A 14,398-nucleotide genomic window follows, 5' to 3' on the forward strand; every position below is an offset into this window, starting at 1 on the left:
TGAAAGAGCCAGCCACAAAACAAAAGAGGGGAAGTAAAGTTTTCTGAAATCCTCCTAATGCTGTATAACATGGCAGGCAATAATGTTCTCAAAGAATCACTCTGTGCTATAAGAGTATCTCCGATGCTAATAAACAAAAAAATAGAAAGCATCATCATTAAACTAAGAGTTTGGTTTTTCTTAACAAGAGTTAAGCATCAGACTGCTTTCTGAATAAATATTCTAATCTGGTTTAAAAACAGATGAAACATGCATAATCTGTATTGCATTTGGGTAGACGTGAAATTTAGCATAATATTAACATAAATGCTTCTAAGCAGCTTTGAGAACTCACCTTTGGACCTTGTACTCCAACTCCCACTGGTCCTCTAGGACCTGTAGGTCCTATCTGGCCTACTTCTCCCTAGTGAGGAAAGAGTGAAGCGTATTTGACCATAGCAGCAAAGTAAAAATAAAATATACCTACCTTTGATTGCCTAAGAGCAAAACACGGCAACGGAATAAAACTAAGTTTCATATGCTCCATTCACACATGTGTATGTAGGTGTGTGTATAGCTATACATCTACGCAAATATATATTTCAGGCAATTATTTATTTTTAATTTTAGATATATTTCATATATACCTAAAGCTTCATCTATCTATCCGTCTATCTATGGTCTGGCTTAAAATATAAGCTCTGTAGCATATTCAAAATTTACTTTGAGAAGTCTCAAAGGAGGGCACCTAGAAAAGATAAGCAGTTATATTCCAGAACAACTAAAACTGACACATGAGAAGCCAAGGTTCTGCTGATCAAAAGCTATATCATAATCAGAGAAAACAAACTGAGCTTTTAACATTGAGCTTGAATCAGAAACCTCAAGGACAATAACTGTATTCTATTAAGCTACTTCTCACATGGGGCTCTCAAAGGAATCTACTAAAAGATAGGTGTCCTCAGAGAAAGATTTATTTAACAATGATTGGCAATGCTTTGAAGCACCATTAAGGACAGGTGGTTAAATAGTATGTGTCATGTCTTTCTCCAAGGGATAAATAGTTCTACTTTAGAAGACAATTTGATTCTCCATTTCATAGAAAAAAAAATTGTTAGGTTATTGCTGATTCCATGTCTTTAACTAAATGTTTTAGTTGATGGACCTATGGTGGGAAAGTTGGTGAGAATGAAAACTAGCCAACCCACAAGGAACCTCTTCAGATATTACTGCTTGAGTTGCTGGAATAGGATCTCATAAGTAAAAGTAATGAAAACAGTCATTAAGATAGAGTAAACACAGTCTGCTCCCATTGTTAGCTGCCAGTTCTGCATCCGTGGATTTGAAACGGACTCCCCATAAAATTGAGTTCCTCTGTGGAGTTCGTGATTAACTTCTCCATCCAACAACTTTATTCCCTTCTTGGCCTGTTCCTGTTCCCCTTAGGATTGAGGCGTATCAAAGAAAAGGGGGGTTGAGCAGGATCCTGGGGGCCCTCCTGTATACAAAACCCCTCTATTTTCCTGTTTCTTATTCTCGGAAAAGGATTTTAGTCTCCTAGGCCTTCCTGGAGTTCCAAAGAACAGGCCTAGGCAGTTAGTAATTAGGGAAGTGAGGGAATGCAGAAACTAAGGGAATGCAATTAAATAAGAAAAGTAGTGACAACAGTTCGGTGATTAACAGAGCCCTAGTTCCTCCTTAAGGGAGAGACAAAACAATCTGAGGATATCTCTGAGTTGTTCTTTAGGAACGAAGATCCCCCTCCCTGCCTGCCTCTTGTTTGTAGAAGAAGCTTGGCATCTCTGACTCCATGTTGCAACTACCTCTTCTTCTGCTTTAACCTCTGACTCCTAAGCCTCTGCTTAGTCCTGCACGCAGTCATGTTAATCACTAAAGGAATTCTCCTCACAGGTTAAGATTTGTGCAAATAGTCCCTTACCCAAAAGAAAGTTGTCTCCCATGAGGAGATAAGAAAGTATGAATAGAAACAAGGATTGTCCTGTTAAGATCTTTAGGAATATCATGACCTGGTCAATTAAAGTCAACTGACCAAGAGCAAAATGTTTTCACAACCCTCTTCGGACCCTTGCTGGCGCCCACATATCTGAGGTTGTCTGTCACTTCTTGATCTTAACTCCCTCTTGCTTCCACTTCTTTACCACAAGAAAAGTTTGAATTCTACCCCAAATTAAGATGGTTCTTTAGGACAATAGTGAGCCATCTCCTTGGTTTGCTGGCTTTCCAAATGAAGTGACTTTTCCTCACCCCAACACCTTGTCTCTTGACTTATTGGCCAGTTGTGCAGCAAGCCATAGGAGCTTGGACTCAGTTATAGATTCAATCAACCTTGGATGGAAAACATTCTAGAAAGTTCCAAAACCAAAACCTGAATTTGCTACATGCCAGCAACTTTTCGCATAGATAGCATTTACATGGTATTTGGTATTAGACATTATCTAGATATGATTTTTTAAGTATAAGAGGATGTGAGTAGGTTATATGCAAATCCTAAACCATTTATATAAGGGACTTGAGCATCCTCAGTTTTTGGTGTGTAGGGCGGGATGGGAGATCTAAAATTAATCTTCCAGCAAATACCAAGGGACAAATTTGAAAGCTTCTAAGAGCATAAAGAATACATATTACATTTTCTAAACCATTAGGAATATTGGTAACACTCTGCATTAAATCTAGATCTCTGACTTTAAAGTTCATCTCCTCTGCTACCTTCCAAATGCACTAACAACTGACCAGAAAACAGCAATTAAAATACAGATCAATTAAACTCTTCTCTCATTTAGAAAGTTACCTTGGGACCAGGTAAGCCTTGTCCTGGGGGCCCTTGTGGACCAGGTGGACCAATAGGACCTTGGATTCCCTTTAAAAATAAAATTTAAAAAATAATATTAGGTAAATTAAGAAATTTAGATAAGATTAGTTTCAAATCCTCGAAAGTACAGGTTCATTCACATGCCATAATTGATTACTTATAGCCAATTAATACTTGTTGAATGACAAGGCAGAGGCTGCTAGTTGAACCATAATATGCATTCTACCTTTTTTCTATAGTAAGAGAAACTTTAGCTGGCTTGCATGGCTACCCACAATAAAGAACCTGTTTTCTAGTACCTGTTGCAGCTGGGTGTTGCCAAGTGAACTGGACTCTGGCCAGTGGGATGTGAATGGAAATGATATGTATAGTCCCTGGTTCGTATTTGCAGACACCAAACTGAAGAATATTCTAATAGCTGACTCTCACTTACTTTGTGGGTATAAAAGGGGGGGAAGTGACAAGATTTAATAAGATTTTCTTTGGAGAAAGTTGTCTTCTAAGTATTTTCTCTGGAGAAAATAGAAGGGTTCGGATTGCTTCTTTTACCACATTCTAGAAAGAGAGTATCAGTGAACCATATGGAGACCTTAATTTTGTTTTTGAGACACAGTAGACCAGGGAATTATTTCTGCCTGAGAAAGCTAAGTGTGCTGTGCTGTGTGAGTAAGAGAGGGCCGGGGTAGGAGCAGCCTGTGCACCCAGAGTTCAACAGTGCAGAGCCCATACACGTTTTTTCCCATGGACCATACTCTTGATGCCTGGAGTAGGCCTGGAACTGCTTGGAATCTTGTCCAAGAGGACCTAGAAGAATAACAGAACTCCAACAGAGAGTTGGTATAGCATAAAGCTCCAGAAAAGCAGAGACTGATGAGGAGAGATGGAGAGAGTCCTCCATCCACATCCCAGGAGGAAGAGTAGGGAGTCCCACCAGGAATAGTGTCAGCTTCAAACATCCACCAAGACCAGAGGACCCAGTGCCATCTAAGAATAGACCAGCCCAGAAAGAACTTCCATGCCCTCCCCTACGTCTCGCACCATCCCGTCCTTGATTCAGCCTGGGAGGGATAAGAAGGACATTCCATTCCATGGACCCCAAGTTCTCCCTGCAGCTCATACTGGATTAATGAAGATTGAAAGGAAGATGAATACATTGACTAGATAGTTTTCTTTACACAGTGAAAACTGTGATTTGCAACTTAGAGGTGACCCTTTAATTCACCATTACCTAAAAGTGACAAGAAAATTCTCTAGCCTGCTGGTAATTTCTTTCTGCGGAAACAAAAAAAGAAAAAACTTTCTGCACTGAAAAACCGCATAAGGGATAAGGATAGAAAAAAAACCTAAGATTTTGTTTTGTTTACACCCCACAGGCCATGATTGTGTACACAATGGTTACAGATACATGATTATTTTATTATAAATGTTATCCCATTTTCTCCAGCTAGATGATGCAACTGATTGTTCATTTTTAAATTACAGATGTTATTTCCCTTTTTCTCTGCTTGATGGTGATGAAGCAATCTAAACAATTGAAGCTAAGATTCAGTATGAACATTGAGTCATTGTAAAAAGGAATCCTGACCTTGACAGTAGTCTGCAATTAGCATGCAAGGAATCAAAAAGAGCAAAGAATATGTGCATATATGTGTGTACATGTATATTTGTGGTTCTTTATATTTCACTTTATTTTATAATAGACTTGAAGTAGTCAAGCCTCCAAAGAGTTAATGAAAATCTGCAGGCCACTTGAGGGATATTGTAATCATGTTGCTAGAAACAGAAGTTCCCTCAGAAACAGATAAGTGGGAAAATAATTTCTGTAAGAATGGGAAGATCTAATAATAACAGTAATTCGACATGTTAAATTAAGGATAAGAAAGAAAATGAGTAACTCCCGCACAGAGGTTAAATTTAAGTAGAATTTAAGTCATTTTTCTTAAATGGATAAACAAATCCTTTTCAATTTCCTATCCAATAGGAGTCAGCTTCTTATGGTCACATATACCTTAAAAGTTTTTTTCTCTTGAAAAAGGAAGAGAAGGGGGTAAGAAAACAAAGTTAAAGAAGAATTTTTGTTGTTGTTCTTTTTTTTTCCCCCTCTTTCCAACCTGAAGAACAACTTGCACCAAGAAACAGCATTAAAGGCAACAGGAAGTTCCAGGTGGGAGGTCCAAGAATCACAGGCCATCTGGAAAGGCTTGGCTTTCTCTGGACCTCATTTTCAGCCCCATAGCAGTGACTCAGCAGCAGGAACTCCACAAGACCCAGGATGTGACAGCACTGTCATTCCAGGGTCAGAAACTAGCAGAAGCTATACTCTGAAACTAGCAAAAAACTCACAAATTTTGAGACTGCCTGGTGGCATAGTCAAACCATGATCCTTGTGTAGTCAAAAACCCCAGCTCTTAATTATTATCTAAATATTTATATACAAATTTATCTTGGCTTCTTCTGTACCTTAATCCTCCTAATGTATTATACTAGGGAGAAGGATCCCTTCCTCCTACCAGAGGGAAATAAATGGAAAAAGGAGTTACATCCAGCTTGGTTGTTGCTTGGATTAACAACAACAAAAATAAATAATTACAATATGATTAGAAATAAACTTAAAATGTCAACAATGAGATGTGGATTATCTCCTTTTTTATCCCCCCCACCTCCCACTCTTAAATAAAGGAAGTACTATGTGTTCACTAAACAACAGAATGATTCAATCCATAATCGTAAATTGATTAAAATCCAACTGATTTGCCAACTTTCTACATAGGAAGACATTCAGCATAAATTTGAATTTGTTGGTCACTTTGATTAAATGAGATGAGGTAAGTAGGAAGTACTATTGCATTATCTCATATTATTTCAAGCTGACAAAATTGCCTTGCTTTTCCAAAAGTTATAGTCAGAAGATTTTGGAAGTAGTTCCAGCCAGAAATGTAGAAACATCCTCAGAGATCTTTCCTTTCTTCTGACCGGGGGCGGGGGGGTGTGTGTCAAGAGTCATATATAAACCTATCTGTAGTTTGCTTCTATTCAGGAATGGTACCCCTTCAGTAAAATGGTTGTTTCTGATTCTGGTTCTTGTTTCAGTGTAATACTTCTTTAGATTGGTATGTGGCTAGGGGGTGGGGAACACTACTCTACTGGCCTTTGAAATGAGTGCGACTGCATTATTCACAGACCTTCAAGGGGAAAAACACACACAAACCAACCAGTAAGTAAGCAATTGCTCCCAAGGAAAACTAACAAATATACTTCTCCAAAACACTTATCCTGAAAATTAGGCTTTAATTAACACACAAGTTGTTTTTTATGTCTTTGGAAGTTCTAAAAACAACAGTCCCATGAAACTGTCTTATCCTTCCCTATATGCACTTATGGATATATATTCCGTGGCAGTTTGACTATTAAATAGAGTTGTAGGTGTTTGTAGGACTGGCCTTTAGTGAACACCAGGCTTGAGCCAGAATGTTCTGTACAAAAGGGAAAGAGAGAGCATTGATTACCTGTTCCCCTTGACTGCCAATTCCAGGGATGCCCATTGGTCCTTGGGGTCCTACAGGTCCCAGATCCCCCTGTGTAGAAAGTAAGTCAGAAATACAACAGTAACATTAACCTCATTCTTTTGTACTTTGCTAATTTTGAATTATGCTGGATTCACATCTATTTTTAGACCATAAAAAATTCTTGTGGAAAGTTAGAAAACACCATTCCTTTCAAATAGTCTGTAGTTCAAATTCACCAAGATAGTGAATGAGTGTTCACCATTTGGTCTAAATTGGTGAATATTTCCACCAGCTTATATTTATTCGTCATTTTTTTGCACAAGAACCAAAAATCTTGAATAGTTATTATAATGACACAAACATTTCTTGTTAGGCTTGTAACAGAATATTTAAAAGTATAAAATTTATCAGGTGCAAGAAAATCAATATTTGAGAATGAAATTAAAGAAAAATATATTAAGATTTTCTAAATACCCTTTTCTGCCAAATTTTACTAAAATGCATTTTAAAAATTAAAAAATTTTCTAAGTAAGTGCAACAAAATTTAAAAACCTCAACTTCTTCCATGAAATAAATTTGAAAAGTAAAGTGAGAGTTATCAGTAAGAAGAATAAAGATCATTCATCCATTCTCTTTCAATAAGAATTTGTTGAGTGCTGATTGTGTGACAGGAACTATTCCAAACACGGGGAAACAGCAGTGACCAAAACAGCCAAAACGCTCTGTCCTCATAGAGCTTTCTTTTTGTACAAGGAGCAGAAGATAATAAACAAGATGGATAGAAGGAATAAAGAGTATGATAAGTGCCAAGAAGAAAAATAAATCAAGGAAGTGGGAGACAGCTGTGATCTTGGATATGTGGCAATTAATGGCCTCAGTGATAAGAGGGAATAAAGCAGGTAAAAGCCTGGAGGGAAAGCATTCCAGGAGGAACAAATAGCCAGTTCAAGGATGATGCCCGCACTTTCCAGAATCAGCCAGGAGACGATGTGGCTGGAGCTGGAGAACACGTGAAGTGGTAGAAGATGAAATCAAGGAAGTGTGGCAATGAGCTCACACAGAACCATCATCAGGCCTTTTAGGTCACAGTAAGAACGCTGGCTTTTCTTGGAGTGAGATGAGAAGCTATTAGAGGGTTTTGCGCAGAAGAGTGAAAGATCAGACTTTGGCTTGAAAGGCTCACTCTGGAAGCTGTGCTGAGAACAGACTGAAGAGATGTCCATGTGAAAGGTGATGTCCATATGAAAGGGGCATGGATCAGGCTCCTGGAGTGCAGGTGGTGGGGGTGCTCAGATCCTAAACGGATTTCGAAAGTAGATCCAACAGGATTTGCTACAGATTTGCTACAGTTTTGCTACAGATTGAGAGGACCCTAGGATGTCTTCAGGTTTGTGGAAGAACAGACTTGTCATTTACTGAGATGGAGAGGACTGAGAGAGAAGCAAGGTTGGGGAAGATGTAATATCAGGAATTCAGTTTTGGACATGTGAAGGCTAACATGCCTAAAATAGACCTCCACACAGAGGTCTCAAGGAGGCAAGAGAGGTCTGAGCTGGAGATATTAGGTTAGGAGCCCTCAGTGTATAGATGGTATTTAAAGCCATGACTGGGTGAGTTTACCATGTAGACAAAGAAGAAAGAAGGTTCAAGGACTGAGCCCTTTGGGTGCTCCAAGTAACAGAGATCAGAGAGATGCAGAAGAGCCAGAAGTGGAGACTGATAAGGTGCAGCCAGAGAGATGTGGTGAAGAGATTGTTTCATGGTGAATCTCTTATCAGAGGGTGCTACTGATGGGTCAAGTAACTGAACATTGACCACTAGATTAGGCAACATGGATACATATGCTTATGTTAATGTCAGTTGTATTTAGACTACATCAAATTAAAAAAAACAAAACAAAACAAAACAAAAACCGTTGGATAGAAGTTCCCATTGTGGCTCAGTGGTAACAAACCAGACTAGTATCCATGAGGACATGGGTTCAACCCCTGGCCTCCTCAGTGGGTTAAAGGATCCAGCACTGTTGTGAGCTGTGGTCTAGGTTGCAGATTGGCTCAGATCCAGTGTGGCTATGGTTGTGGCTGTGGCCGGCAGCTGCAGCTCCATTCTACCCCTAGCCTGGGAACTTCCATATGCCCAGGTGTGGCCCTGAAAAGCAAAAAAATAAAAACTAAAATAAATAAAAATTTAAAAAACAGCTGTATAGTAAATATGTTACACCCAAGGGTCATAATAAGATCTCTTTCATAACTATTTAATGCCGCCTCTGTAGTATATGAATAGGTATACCTATGATCTATAACACTTTATTTACAAAAACAGGCAGCTCATCCTATAGTTTGCCAATGAGTGGGCTAAATAAATGCAGTTTTATGAACAAAAGCACATCATTAGATCACAGTTTATACAATATTAAAAACCTGAACCTGTCATTAAGACATACCCTGGCAGGAGTTCCCGTCGTGGCGCAGTGGTTAACGAATCTGACTAGGAACCATGAGGTTGCGGGTTCGGTCCCTGCCCTTGCTCAGTGGGTTAACGATCCGGCGTTGCCGTGAGCTGTGGTGTAGGTTGCAGACGCGGCTCGGATCCCGTGTTGCTGTGGCTCTGGCGTAGGCCGGTGGCTATGGCTCCGATTGGACCCCTAGCCTGGGAACCTCCATATGCCGCAGGAGCGGCCCAAGAAATAGCAAAAAGACCAAAAAAAAAAAAAAAAAAAAAAGCATATGCTTCTTAGTGCTACACCGAGGTCAACCCCTAATCTAAATAAACATGGAAGGAAAAACATAATAGACTCAAGGTCTCATTCAAAGCTGGGTTATTCTGATTCAGAACTTGCAGAACTTGATTGCTTATCCAGTGGCAGGCACTCTGATAAATGCTTTGCATGCTATATCTCATTTAATCCTCACAACAACTCTCTGAAAGTTAGCACTCCCTATTCCAGATGAGGTTACATAACTCCTAGTCACATAACTGTTAGATGGTGGAAGCCAGGCTCAAGATCGCTCCTTCTGACTCCAACTCATAATCACTATTCTGCAAATATTCAATAAACACATAAGAGAAATCCTCTTTTGTGCCTCATTACTAACATTTGAATATCTTATTAAAGCTACCTCCTTGTTCTGTAAGAATGATGTACATTTGAAAGTCCTTATCACAGAGATATTTGTCTAATTACTTGAATCCCAGAATATAAAAGAATAGGAAAGGTAAAAAAGGGGAAAGGAAAGAGAAGACATTATTGATTTGGTAAAGGAATAGCAGGTGAAATCTTTGCAATTACTATGCAATAATATCCTGATATTTCAATGTGTTTTCTTTGCATGAGCGCCAGATGTAAAATCACAAATGCCACATCACCTACACCTGGAAAAATTAATATACTGAACTCAGAACACAGCAGCTCTGTTGTACTCACTTCTCACCACCCCAAAGGAAGAAAGAGCATCTTACATATTTTTAGAGTATTTTGGAACTCAAGAGCTGAGCGCTTTAAACCAAGAATTATACTACATCTAAAATTTGTATAATTCACTATTGACCATTATCTCTACTATTTAATACAAATACCCAGAAGAGATAGCTACCAGTACATAATAAATAAAAGGAATAAGTAATTTAAGTAGAAACACAACACCAAAGATAATCATCAATGTCAATTTTTATTCTAACACATATAATATAATGATATGCTTAGAAGTGGACATATAAATGTCTCTGTTTTTTACACATTTCTTATATCCCTTTCCTCTCAGGCAGCTTCCCCTTACCAAAGGTCTTTAAAGACTTTATAATTAACTAGATACTTTCGTATGGTTGTCAGGCAGCATATAGTTCATAAACATACATAAAAATGAAAAAATAATTTTATTGGCATCTTTTCTATTATATACCCTATTTGGAGTACCTTGTCCCCTTTGATTGATGGGCCTTGTAATCCTTGTGGGCCAACTGGTCCTTCAGAACCTTTTTCACCCTGAAAGTATATGGGAGGGATATCAATGCACCAGTAAAAGTTAGGGTTTTAAAACAGTTAAAGCATTCAAAACATCCAAATTCACTGCTAACTACAAATGGGTAATTCTAAGGTTTGTACATTGCAAAAAAAAAATTAGTATTAACATTCATAAATAGAAAAGACTCTCTCCAATCAGAACGTATATGCAGTATCACTAAAGTTGGAAAAGAGCTCCATTCCTAATATAATCAGAAATACCTAGTAATGGAAGATCTAATCAATGACATATTACAGCTGATTGAATCAGTCTTCCTCAACATTGCTATAATGTGTTCCATCACACAATGAAAATTGTCTTTCAGTACATGAAATCATTTTTGCTAAGATTGAATTATTTATTAAATATTTTGTCAGAATTTATAAGCACTTATTGAAAACTTGGAAGAATTTATGGAAAATCTTCTTGGATATGCTTCTAGAGTCACATAACTTAGGTGAATAGCTCTGGTCATAATGTAACATCAATGAAGTCAGAACACTTTGCGCATTTATAAGAAAAACAAACCATATAATCAATCAGAAATAGCTAACATTTCTGGGAGTTCCCGTCATGGATCAGTGGTAATGAACCCAACTAAGATTCATGAGAATTCAGTTTTGATCCCTGGCCTCACTCAGTGGGTTAAGGATCTGGCGTTGCTGCAAGCTGCAGTGTAGGTTGCAGAGGTGGCTCAGATCTTCCATTGTTGTGGCTGTGGCATAGGCCAGCAGCTGTAGCTCCAATTCAACCTCTAGCCTGGGAACTTCCATATGCCATGTGTGCAGCCCTAAAAAGCAAAAAAAAAAAAAGAAAGAAAGAAAAGAAAAGAAATGGCTAACATTTCATGAATTTATTTGAACCAAGAGTAAAATCAAAGACATTTGCAAGAAATAGGAAACAGGAAAATAGAGCTTTATGTCTCACTCTATTCACACTTTGTTCACTTAAGGCCTATGTCATTGCAAAGCAGCCCCAAGAAGCACATAGAAAACTCTCATTGGTCTTGCTGGTTGGGGAGTAAAGTGTTGTGACTAATGGGTTCTTCTAGCCATTACTACAGAGTATATCTGCATACAATCAACCCTAAACTGCACTGCTTATAATGAGTTTTTTCTTTGATGAGACAGAGGGTAATGACTGCCATGGGTTATTATGAAGGAGGTATACTTATATCATACAGTTGAAACTGTCACTGAGACGTACCCTGAAATATGCTTCTCAGTGGTTCATTTATTCCTTTGCCATTTCTTATTTTCTTAAACCCCACAAATTATAAGGATAAATAATTCTGGCTATTTAAATCATCCACGTTGTTTGGGCTACACATACACAATGTGTAAATTTTTTTACACATTAAAAAAAGCTAAATTTACTATGTTCCAAAAAATTTTTAAGAAATTATGTATCATAAAACTTTCTGAAAATGTACTGCCAAATTGCTGGCTTCTGCTTTTTCATAATGATGTTTTGGTTAGTCATAGGTATTAGGAACATCTCCTTTATCCAACATGTTATTTCCATTTACTATGATAAATTAACATTTGTTTTTTAACAAGGGCTTCTTTTAAAATTCAACCCAGCAGTCACTCGCAACCTCACGTGAATTATTTGTTTTAGCTGATTGATTTCCCTTTAGTTGAGGTTTAGGTTTCTGATAGCTGATTGAATATTGATCATGGTGGAAGAGGCTGAGAATGAGAAGCAGTTTTAGAGTGTGAGGCCATGCTGAGGTCAGATCTCAGGGACTTGACTGAATGACTGAAGTGGAAGGTTTTAGACACTTGGAAAATATCATACGCTTCTCTGTGCAGTGTGTGTATGCATGCATGCATGTGTTTTGGGGAAAATTAGAAAAGAAGGAAGAAAGATTCCAAAATTTATCCTTATTTACTCTGAAATTTTGTTGATGCTGCCCAAACTGTCTTGGAATATCACTTCCTGTGTGGCCTTTGGCAAACATGCCTTATATTGTGGGTAAAGAGCCTAGTCCAGGGATCAGCAAACCACGGGCCATTGGCCAAATGCAGCCCCACTGCATGTCTTTTGTAGACACAGTGTTACTGGAACACAGCCTTGCTAATCCATTAATATGTTGTTTAGAGCTGCTTTCATATTACAGCAGCAGAAGTTAAGTCATTGCAACAGATACCATATGGCTCACAAAGCCTAAAATATTACCATCTGGTTCTTTACAGAAAAGGTTTGCCAAGCCCTAGCCTAGAGGAACTTGAGCTCCAAGAATCGTGTATGAGAAGCAGCAGAAACATTTAAATTCTCAATTGCCAAGTAAAAGGTAGGTCTTATATAACATTTTGCTCCTTCTGGTAATAACTCCAGTTCTCTCCACCCATAGTTCCTTTCTTATAGAAATAGCACTACAATAACAAATTAATGTATTAGAATGTTTCTTCTCTATGCTTCACAAAACAAACTATGGGTAAGGCTTCATATAGCCATGCTCAATAACTTAACTTCTGGGCATAAAGATGCTATTTATCTCTGTGGCTTTAATGACTACAAACTAAGAGATTTTTCTACTACCATATGCAGTAATTATATGAAGTAGAAGCGTTTCAATTGCTTATTTCTAATTGCAAGAGTTGCTATAGGGTACTCTTAATAGGGTAAAGATGGTTAGGAAAATACTTGACTTGGAATAAATGGCTAGGACACACTTTTTAAATTTGTTATTCACGATCATGCAAGACAAAGCATTTTTCCTTAGTGCAGAAGGTGGTGGTGTTACCTTTGGCCCTGGAAATCCTTCTCCTGGTAAGCCCCTCTCTCCTGGTGCTCCCTCAGGACCACGGGGACCCTGGTTAGGATACCAGGGAATGAGAAGGAGGAGGGTTGGGGGAGGGACAGGGAAAATGGGAGAAGAGGAGAGGGAAGAGAGGAGACAGGAAGAAAGAAAATGGTCAAATTTTAGTTCACAAGGGCATGTAATGATATGGCCTTATTAACTTTATTAGTGACAACCATCCTAGTAAACTATATTCTGATTAGTAGAGGTATAGGGTTGTGAAGAATAATATTCTCATTGTATTAAATACTTGTTCCATTTGATTGGCATAAGATGTTCTATTCTGGTGTTCTCAATTTGGAGGAAAATGGAAATTAAGTGATGCTTCAGAATAAGAATGAGGAAATAATCCTATGAGGAAAATCTAAAAATCTAGGACCATGTGGCCTGGAGAAGCATGCAGAGTAATTAAACAATTTAATTAAGTATCACAGAGCCCTATGAAGAAATCCGTGCATAACTGTTTTAAAGCACTGGATTCTGTTCATACATTGTTATAATTTCCACTCTGATAAGTCTGGTTTCAGATTTGAACTCTTTCAGGAACTGGTTGAATCCACTGAAGGTTTATGTGCAAATAAGAAACTTGATAGACTCATTAAGGAGAGACAGGATTTTAGATCTCAGTGATCAAAATTAAGTCTACGTGACTATTGCTCAGAAAGACACTCAGAAAGGGGAGGACTTTTCACATAAGGAAAGAAAAACAACACAGTCTCAGGCTTTGAAATGGACTGATGGGAAACAAACTAATTGACAAAAGGCAAGGGCAAAATAGTCACTGAAACCAGGAGACTTGAAAGGTTATAAATATTTCCTCTCTTTCTTCTTGGCCAGAAAACCAAACCAAACAAACAAGATTTTTCTTTTTTACAAGAATCATAGGGGAAATTAAAAAGAGAATCATAGAAGCATAAATGGGAGCTTTTCCTCTAATGGACCTAGAAAGATAATTAGGGCTCTTGCCAGGGAAGTAAATCTGTTTTGGCATGAGGTCTACTGAATTGCCCAGAGCTCTGAAGCCAGCAGACACTCTGAGTGATCTTGAGACCCAATACACAGTGATCCAGGGTAATTTAAGAGGTGCTTTCCACTCAAGCTTGGTAGCAGAACTAGGATACAGCATTAGGCTCATCAACAACTGATCATAACTACAGATTTGTGGGAAAGCTAATTGTATCCCACATTTAATTTTTTTGCCTTTCCCTAATATTGCATATTTTAAAAGACAGTCTTTTTTAGTATTTATGTGTAGCCAATTTAGTAAAGACTTTAA

The 14,398-nt window shown here is 38.1% G+C and overlaps 1 protein-coding gene and 1 long non-coding RNA gene across 10 annotated transcripts in view; one reads left to right on the forward strand and one right to left on the reverse strand.

Moving 5' to 3' along the window:
- The window catches only part of LOC110255476 (uncharacterized), a 217,504-nt gene that overhangs the window by 134,041 nt on the left and 69,065 nt on the right, over nt 1–14,398 (forward strand). For all 4 annotated transcript variants that reach the window (XR_014815865.1, XR_014815866.1, XR_014815867.1 and 1 more), the window contains exon 3: nt 12,515–12,612. This is a non-coding gene — a long non-coding RNA (uncharacterized LOC110255476). The remainder of the gene's footprint in view (nt 1–12,514; nt 12,613–14,398) is intronic.
- The window catches only part of COL28A1 (collagen type XXVIII alpha 1 chain), a 171,089-nt gene that overhangs the window by 93,487 nt on the left and 63,204 nt on the right, over nt 1–14,398 (reverse strand). For 4 of the 6 annotated variants that reach the window (XM_021063396.2, XM_021063395.2, XM_084977084.1 and 1 more), the window contains 5 exons: nt 13,066–13,134; nt 10,229–10,297; nt 6,316–6,384; nt 2,789–2,857; nt 335–403 (listed from right to left, as the gene is read on the reverse strand). In XM_021063396.2, coding sequence (XP_020919055.2) covers nt 335–403; nt 2,789–2,857; nt 6,316–6,384; nt 10,229–10,297; nt 13,066–13,134 — 345 coding nt within the window. The remainder of the gene's footprint in view (nt 1–334; nt 404–2,788; nt 2,858–6,315; nt 6,385–10,228; nt 10,298–13,065; nt 13,135–14,398) is intronic. The other 2 variants (XM_084977086.1, XM_084977085.1) reach the window with 1 other exon arrangement.

The sequence above is a fragment of the Sus scrofa genome, chromosome 9, assembly GCF_054392235.1.
Source record: "Sus scrofa isolate SSC_HxYL_T2T_F1_AM1 chromosome 9, Sscrofa_HxYL_maternal_Yorkshire_Landrace_v2.0, whole genome shotgun sequence".
Classification (NCBI taxonomy): domain Eukaryota; kingdom Metazoa; phylum Chordata; class Mammalia; order Artiodactyla; family Suidae; genus Sus; species Sus scrofa.